Genomic DNA, 8,762 nt, shown 5'->3' on the forward strand with positions numbered 1-8,762 from the left:
GTCTGCAGGGCTCCCCAGCCTTCTAAAAGTGAAAGCGGAGGGATCGTGCTCCACTTCCGGTTTTGCAGAAGTGAAGCGCGATCGCTTCACCTTCGCTTTTGGAACTCTTTCACTTTTGTAACTGCCCTTAAGGGGACAGAGGCCAGGGCTGACAGGCTGGGGTGTCGTGACACCCCAGCTTGAATAGCTCTGCTATAAACCTATCTTTGGCTCAAGTTACTCACCTCTCACATGCCAGCCTCATGCCAGTGAGTGACTGACAGCTATATTGCTTGGCCTATAGGGTTGAGCTGCATTACTTCAGCATAAGAAATCATGACAGGCATTTGTTGTCTTTGTATGATAGCTGTTTTCAATTCACAGTATAAAATATCATTAAAATTCTGCTCCTACTTCAGCAAGTGTTTAAGTTTCTTTCCTCAAATGCCTTCTGCTGTCCTCACAAGCAATTTTACTGTACAGATACAAGACAACGAAAACAAGCTGATTTTTATTTCATTATCCAATGTAATAGAAAACACTGAAGTACTCTTTGAAGTATATACTGTATACTCTGCACCCCCCTTTCCCTTCCACTCTATGCCATTTGTATTTTTCTAGCCCACCATGGATCTTTTTCTTCCTCTTAGCCGTACTTCATCCAGCTTTTTAATCACAGGGGCTGATTTTTTAGATGCAGCTGAGTACTTCTTCAAGAGCACTTCAAACAGAGCCTCTGTATTTGGGTGAGTACTCAAGAAGGCTTTCTCTAAGACATACAGATCAACACCTTTATCTTCGGGAAGGGCAGAAATAAAGCTCAGTCCAAAATCAATCAATACCAACTCCAGCTTCTCTGGTGGTGGCCGCAAAAGCATGTTGGAGGTTGTCAGATCCCCATGGATAAGATCTTCGTCATGCATTCGTGCCAAAATCTCACCTATCTTCTCCACTAGAAGAATGAGGCTGCTGGCATCTCTACCAGATTGTTGTACAGAGATGATAAAGTCCCGAACTGTAGTTGATCCAACAATATCTTCAAGATATATACAGTTGGAAACATAATCTACAAAGTACACAACTGGTGCAGAAATCCCTACAAAGAAGAGAATAATAAATTACACTTTAGCATTACATGCTGTGTACATCTTGTTGTTGGATTATCTCAAAAATATAACAATACAGTATTAATAACAGACATAGGTTTGCTGATGTAATAATAGTCCTTCCAATAATGTGCATACAAGCTTAAGTATGACATCAGCCACTTGCCTTTCCATCTGAGATTAGTAAAGCTTGCCTCCAAGCTACCGAGCAAACCTCCAACTATCTTAAATTGTTATAGGCTATTTAGGATGAGAGATAAAGGTTGCTCCAGCTTTGATTCCAGAATCTGTATTAATATTTTTTTTAAATTAAGCTTCTCTCTTTTCCAATTTTTGAACTCCTAGTTTGATGCTAGTCATAATTACTGCTGTGCCATGAAAACACAGTACAAGTTGCAGCTGCACCTGACTCCTCCTGTGGAAGCAGAGGGCTAGGAAGAGAAAGGAGGAAATGTAGTAAGGAGGGATGTGTGTGATAAAGTGCTGGTAAGACATGGAAGGGGCCTCTGGTAATTGGAGGGCAGTGTGAACAGCACCTTCCCTCATCTTATTTTCAAGACTCACACAGTTCACCAACTGTGGCCAAACATCTGGGACAACCACCCCATATCAATACACAGTGCAGTTCTGTCAACTTCAGATTCCAAGCTCACTGACTCCCAACAACTTTAGTAAGGCACTGAAGATGTGTAAAAGATAATATTTTACATTCCTTTAAGAGGAAGGCTGTCTGCTGATACAGAGCCCAATCCTATGCCTGTCTATGCACAAGGAAGTCCCCTTATAGTCAATGGGGCTTACTCCCAGGAAAGTGTGGACGGGAGTATAGCCTGAGAGCCCCATCCTATGCCTGTCTACTCAGAAGTAAGTCCCACTATAGTCAATGGGGCTTACTCCCAGGAAAGTGTGGACAGCAGTGCAGCCAATCACTTCCAGGCTCAGAGATGGCAGAGCCTGAGGCAAAAGCACGCCCCGCCCCGTCTCCCCGCCTCGTCCAATCCCGTCCAGGTCAGGCGCAGGCCCCGCCCCCACCTGCCCGCCGGCAGCGCAGCAGCGAGCGGGCCTCTTGAGCCGTCCGCCGACGGCCGAGTCGCTCCTCCAGCAGCGGGTGCCGGTAGCGCTTCGGGAAGCGGAGCTTCAGCACGGTTGGGCGTCCCAGGAATCGGCCGCGGTAGAGTCGGGCCTCGGCTCCCTGCTGCACCAGCTGGAGTCCCTGCATGGGAGGAGGAGCGGCCGCCTCGGGCCCGGCCTCGGACGCGCCTCCCTCAGTGCCTGGACCCGCCATGTTGGCAGCAACGGCCGAGCCCTGTCTGCGCATGCGCGGGCCTGCCTGCCATTCGGAGCAGCCTCGGTTGTTCGTTCTTTTCCGTCGGGCTTCGGAGAAATGAAGAGGAGTCTTGACTTTTAGGGGGCTGCCTTGTATGGAGGAGCTGTTTGCAAGTCCAGTCATGCGGGGGCGGAGAGAGGGGGTGGAGGGGACTCTTCGCCCTCTCACACGGCCCCAGAACCATGGGGCAGCCCCAAAAACTGAGTGTCAGGAAAGTCGGCACAGGCAGAAGAAAATATTGAACAGCAGAACTCCTTGCCACATGATATGGGGAAGACATTATGCAGGAGATGGATAGAGGGATATCTTCTCCCTCTCACATGGCCCCAGAACCAGGGGGCAGCCCCTAAAACGGAGAGTCAGCACAGGCAGAAGAAAATACTAATCAACAGAACTCCTTTCCACATGATATGGGGTAAGACATTATGCAGGAGATGGATAGAGAGATGCTCTTCTCCTTCTCACACGGCCCCAGAACCAGGGGGCATCCACTAAAACCTAGTGTCCGGAGAGTCACAGAAAATATTAATCAGTGGAACTCCTTTCCACATGATATGGGGGAAGACATTATGCAGGAGATGGCTAGAGGGATGCTCTTTTCCCTCTCGCATACCCCCAGAACCAGGGGGCAGCCACTGGGAGAGTTAGGAAATATTTCCGACAAAAGGAAATATTAATTGGTGGAACCATTTGCCACATGATATGGCAGATAGAGGGATGTTCTTTTCCCTCTCACACAACCCCAGAACCAGGGGGCAGTCACTGGGAGAGTTAGGAGAGACAGAAGAAAATATTAACCAGTGGAACTCCTTGATGCATGATATGGGGGAAGACTATACAGACGGAGGACACCTGTATGCTGTTTTGAACTACTTGGAAGGGAAGTTTGGATAGAAATATAATAAAATATTCATTTACTGAAAAGTATGTCCTACTGTGTTCAAAACAAGTACAGTGGAAATTACTTCCAAGTAATAAAAACGCATAGGAGTGGGCAACAGACAAACACACCCAAGAGCAAGTGCTACTGAGCTCATTTATTTGGATTTACTTCTGAGTAAACCCTGGTTGAATCAGGTTACCTTTACTAAATGTTATCTAGCAGTCGTGTTGTAACAAGGGGAGGCTTATGGACTCAAGCAAGGATAGTTCAGTTAGCCTGCAATCCTGTGTACACTTCCCAGGGAGTAAACAGCCTCAATGACTAGAGTGAACATAAGAAGAGCCCTGCTAGATCAGGCTAAAGGCTCATCTAGTCCAGCTTCCCGTATCTCACAGCAGCCCACCAGATGCCTCAGGGAGCATACAAGACCGCAAGAGACCTGTATCCTGGTGCCCTCCATTGCACTGGCATTCTGAGGTAGTCTTTTAAAATCAAAAGGTTGCACATACCCACCATGGCTTGTAACCTGTGTAATTTGTCCAATCCCCTTTTAAAGGCATCTAGGCCGAACGCCATCACCGCATCTTGTGGCAAGGAGTTCCACTGACTAATCACACTTGGTAAAGAAATATTTTCTTTGGTCTGCCCTATTTCTGAATTTCAGTGGATGTCCCCTGGTTCTGGGATTGCGTGAGAGGAAAAAGAAAATCCCTCTATCATCTTGGGGCACATCCTATGGCAAGGAGTTCCACAGACTAATGACTTGCTAGGTAAATAAATACTTTCTTATGTCCTAACTCTCCCAACACTCTATCTTACTGGATGACCCCTGGTTCTCGTGTTGTGTGTGAGAGAAAAGAACATCCCTCTACCCATCACCATCACCCACCACATCCTGTGGCAAGGAGCTCCACAGGCTAATCACACTCTGGGTAAAGAAATATTTTCTTTGGTCTGTCCTAACTCTCCCAAAACTCAATTTCAGTAGATGTCCCCTGGTGTTGTGTGAGAGGGAAAACGCGAGGCTTTGAAAGGAAGGACAGAGTGCTTGTGCTGGAAGTCAGTGAAAGGATTAAAGGAGGGTTGGCATAGCTAGCCTGCCCTGCAAGTAGTGCCACAGGCTTTGCTTATGTTTTCTCTTCTAAAGTGCTAGGTTTTTATTTGCATAGTGTGAGGCAAAGAAGGAAGGCCCATAGCCAGGAAGACAGACCTGGGACAGGCTGCACTTGCTCCCGGTGTGGAAGGGATTGTCACTCCCGAATCGGCCTTTTCAGCCACACTAGACGCTGTTCCAGAACCACCATTCAGAGCGCGATACCATAGTCTTTCGAGACTGATGGCTGCCAACAACGGGGCAGTGTTAAAAAGTACAATTCACTTGAGCCTGTGTACGTTCTTGGAACTCTGTGTTGATTTATTGATTTAATGTTTAGATTGCTTTTCCAAGAAATCAAAGCAGTTCACAAAAACCGATGGGAAAAACAACAGTAAAACATAATCATAACAATCATAATCAAAGCAATATCTATATTCACTAAAATAATAAAATCAGCAAACAATTACAGAGTTGGGGAGTCCTTGCCCAATAAAAACATTTTTAATGCCTTAAAAACTGCAAGTGTGGGATGATCAACACCATTCATTGATTAGGTAGACCAGGCCCAAGTCTGCAATGCTGCAAGCTATTCATACCCAACTGCCATGTTTTTAACCCATTTCTGCCCAGCCCACAGGTATACACATTTGATCCCTTTTGTGTATATGCAACATTGGGCAGAAATTAATACCATGGCTTGTGCTGTAGCATTAAAATTCTTTAGTTTGAACAATTTGTCTCCAAATTGTTTCATTCATTGAAACAACCTCCACCCCCAACATCTATAAAGGCCAGTGTACTAGTTACAGTGAGATAAGAGGGGAGGGGAAATTGCTATGCAAATAGGTTGTGTTCCCCTCCCGTCACTGGAAGAGAGAGAGACCTGTGCAATTAAAATTATGCCTGTGAAACATCTATAAGCAAATTGGCTCTCCACAATTCTCTGATAAATCTTTCGATAGCCAAGGAGTCTGGTGCCCTCTGCTGATCAGCTTCAAAACTGGAACACAGTTTTGAGTTAAAAACACAGCACTCCTGCATTCGGCTGGAGAAGTTTTGTGAAAGGACTCAGAGATAGCTTGTCTCATTTGCCAATAGATAATAAGAATAAAAATAACGTGAAAAATCTAGCAAGTTGCAAAAAAACAAACAAACCCCAACCCAGAGTATAAATGTTGGGGGAATACAGGTATGTATTTGGAAATAAATGTAAAACAATATACAAAACTAAGGGCTCAATCCTATCCAAATTTGCACCTGTGCTAACAGGGTATGCGCTGCATTCTGGGTGGGGGGGCGTGTCTCAGAGGCCTCTTCAAGGTAAGGGAACCTTTGTTCAGAACATTTGGGCAGAATGAGTGAATGTTCATTGCATGTACAATCTGAACATCTTTTTTTAAAGAGTTGCCAACTGATCAGAAAAAAGCAACTTGGCCTGCTCTTGTGCCTTTAAGAGCAGCTTGATCGGCAGACATCAGCAAGTGAGATAAATATATCATATATAAATCTTTTACAGCGTGGAGATGAATACCTCAGGTGCAATCCACTGTCAAAGTTACTGGTAAGCACAGAGTTACAGAGGCTATTTGACAATCCTAGTGTTTTGTTTTTTCTTTCTAAAGATGGACTTTGGTTATTTGGGCTTCAGTACCTTGATAATAGTGTAGAAGAAGGAACTTTGGCAGGTGCTGTTTGCCATACAGGAGTAAAAAAAACTACTTTCCAAAATCTACATTTAAGCTACTGGAGTCCTGTCTTTTCTTGTATTAGTTCTTACTAAATCTTTGATCATAATAGCAATCAAGCAGGCAAGCCAAATTAAACCCAAGACACAAGTCTTCCAACAACTGGAAAGGTTTTAAAGAGGATTTTAAAAACCCATGGCATGAAACACAACATGCCAGTGCAAGTCACGAGATCTTCCTTCTCCGAAGGGCATCCTTCAGAGCTTGTGTTCTGGCAGCAAGAGCTTAGGGGACATGCACTTCCAAGATCCTGTGCTCTCTGAACCCTGAGGATTTCAAGCATGAATGTATAGAGCTAATGTCATAATCCACAGTCATAAGAACAGCCCCACTGGATCAGGCCATAGGCCCATCTAGTCCAGCTTCCTGTATCTCACAGCGGCCCACCAAATACCCCAGGGAGCACACCAGATAACAAGAGACCTCATTCTGGTGCCCTCCCTTGCATCTGGCATTCTGACATAGCCCATTTCTAAAATCAGGAGGTTGCACATACACATCATGGCTTGTAACCCGTAATGGATTTTTCCTCCAGAGGCTTGTCCAATCCCCTTTTAAAGGCATCCAGGCCAGATGCCATCACCACAGCCCATAATTACAATACTGTATGTTACAGACATATTGTTGGGGCTGCTCATGACATAAGCAACAGGCTCTTTTCAGTTTCTGCTCTTTCTAAATGAACCCCAAGATATGATGGTGCACAGAGTGTTTATTACATACCTAGTCTCTTGACCACCAATGCGCTAAGTACCCTTTGGAGAAGAAAAAGAAATAGTGTACATCATGTCATGTTCTGGAACTAAGGCTGCAATCCTAACCACACTTTCCTGAGAGTAAGTCCCATTGAACAAAATAGGACGTACTTCTGAGTAGATCTGGTTAGGATTGTGTCCTAAAGCTCTAGAACACTGCGCTGTAGTTTAAATCATTCTGGATGTGCCACCATAGTATTTGCTTACTTTGATCCACTTAGCACATTTGTCTCCTATGACTGACAATGGATTCAAATGGATTTTCCAAACCCTGCTGCCTTCTTTTGAGTGGAGACACCCACAATTGAACCCTGAAACGTTTATGTGGAAAGCATATGATTTGCCACTGAGTTGTGGTCCCTTTGTGTAGATGTATAATAAAGTTTTGTTTATGTTATCTTCCATACCACCACAGTTTGTTGTCTTGGCTAGTTAATTGCCTTTTTGATACTGCACTTGACTCAGGATACATAGAAAATGAGTCCATGTGCATGTTGAATGATAGGGACATGAGAAAATGGCTAAGGTCTAAGGCTTGCGGTAACTGGGTGAGATGTGGACTTCCTATTTCTTTGGATCACAGCTGATCCCACCTAAACTACTTTTGAAACTTTGGTTTCAAGAGCAGTTTGCAGTGGAGATGGTGGGGTGGGGGTTGCTCCTTGAAATAAACGAGACTAAAACCAGCATGGGATGATTGCACTTGTAATTGGATACTGTTCTGTGGATTCTAGCCAAAAACAATAATCTGTGGTCAGTAATAGTTGCCTGCTTTAGTTGCACCTTTAGTACCAATGTGATATTCAGCAGGTGGCAGCTGATGGGGTAGGAAGCTTTCGCCTGTTGAATTTCTGCCTGTTGCACAACCAGAAAAGGTTGGCCATACGGGACTTCTCAGTATTATTTGTCTTTATATGATTGAAGTTTAAATCTGTGACCACTCCCTGGTGTGCAGCAGAGTGAAACTGCAAACAAAGCGACTGTATCACACGAAAAAGGAAGGAAGACCTCGCATTGATACCAGCAAGACCCGGGATCAGAGAAAAGTGGAGGAATTTGCACAAGCGCTTGAGGAATCTCTTCCAGGCCCGGCCGACGCAAACGCATCCAACAGATGGGAACATTTCAAGAATACCGTTTACAACACCGCCTTGTCCATATTCGGCAAGAAGACCAACAAGGCGGCAGACTGGTTTGAAGCCCACTCTGAGGAGTTGACACCAGTCATTGAGGAAAAGAGGAGAGCTCAAGCAGCATACAAGGCCTGTCCCAGTGAGCGCAACCTGCAGGTCCTCCGAACTGCTCGCAGCAAAGTCCAACAGACTGCCAGGAGATGTGCTAACGACTACTGGCTCCAGCTCTGTTCCGAGATACAGATAGCAGCTGACACAGGCAACATCAAGGGGATGTATGATGGTATCAAGCAGGCCCTAGGTCCAACACAGAAGAAAATTGCCCCTCTGAAGTCTGCCACAGGCGAGGTCATCCAGGATCGGGCGCAGCAGATGGAACGCTGGGTGCAGCACTACTCTGAGCTATATTCCAGAGAAAATGTAGTCACCGAAGAAGCACTGAACAACATTGAGTGCCTGCCTGTGCTGGAAGAGCTTGACAGTGAACCAACCCTAGAAGAACTTCACGTGGCCCTGGACTCCCTTGCCTTTGGCAAGGCACCTGGAAAAGACAGCATCCCTGCTGAAGTCCTAAAATGCTGCAAAGAGATCATTGTCACTGAGCTGCATGAAATCCTCTGTCTCTGCTGGAGAGAAGGTGGAGTACCTCAAGACATGAGGGATGCAAACATCATCACGCTGTACAAGAACAAAGGTGACAGGGGTGACTGCAACAACTACCGCGGCATCTCTCTCCTT

At 45.5% G+C, this 8,762-nt stretch overlaps 1 protein-coding gene across 1 annotated transcript; it reads right to left on the minus strand.

Moving 5' to 3' along the window:
* Positions 1-474: 474 nt before the first annotated feature.
* TP53RK (TP53 regulating kinase) lies at positions 475-2,381 on the minus strand. Its single transcript, XM_066625987.1, has 2 exons — positions 2,118-2,381; positions 475-1,075 (listed from the first exon to the last, which is right to left on the minus strand). Exons 1-2 carry the CDS (start codon positions 2,368-2,370, stop codon positions 597-599), a joined length of 732 nt encoding a protein of 243 aa, XP_066482084.1. The 5' UTR covers positions 2,371-2,381; the 3' UTR covers positions 475-596.
* Between the last annotated feature and the right edge of the window lie 6,381 nt (positions 2,382-8,762).

Source organism: Tiliqua scincoides, chromosome 4, assembly GCF_035046505.1.
Source record: "Tiliqua scincoides isolate rTilSci1 chromosome 4, rTilSci1.hap2, whole genome shotgun sequence".
Lineage (NCBI taxonomy): Eukaryota > Metazoa > Chordata > Lepidosauria > Squamata > Scincidae > Tiliqua > Tiliqua scincoides.

What these genes read in the sequence shown, in the direction of transcription:
- TP53RK (XM_066625987.1), bottom strand. Translation starts at nt 2,370, where the DNA reads ATGGCGGGTCCAGGCACTGAGGGAGGCGCGTCCGAGGCCGGGCCCGAG. An exon ending in GCTGCGCTGCCGGCGGGCAG is followed by an intron (nt 1,076 to 2,117) that starts GTGGGGGCGGGG and finishes TCTTCTTTGTAG; the next exon opens with GGATTTCTGCACCAGTTGTG.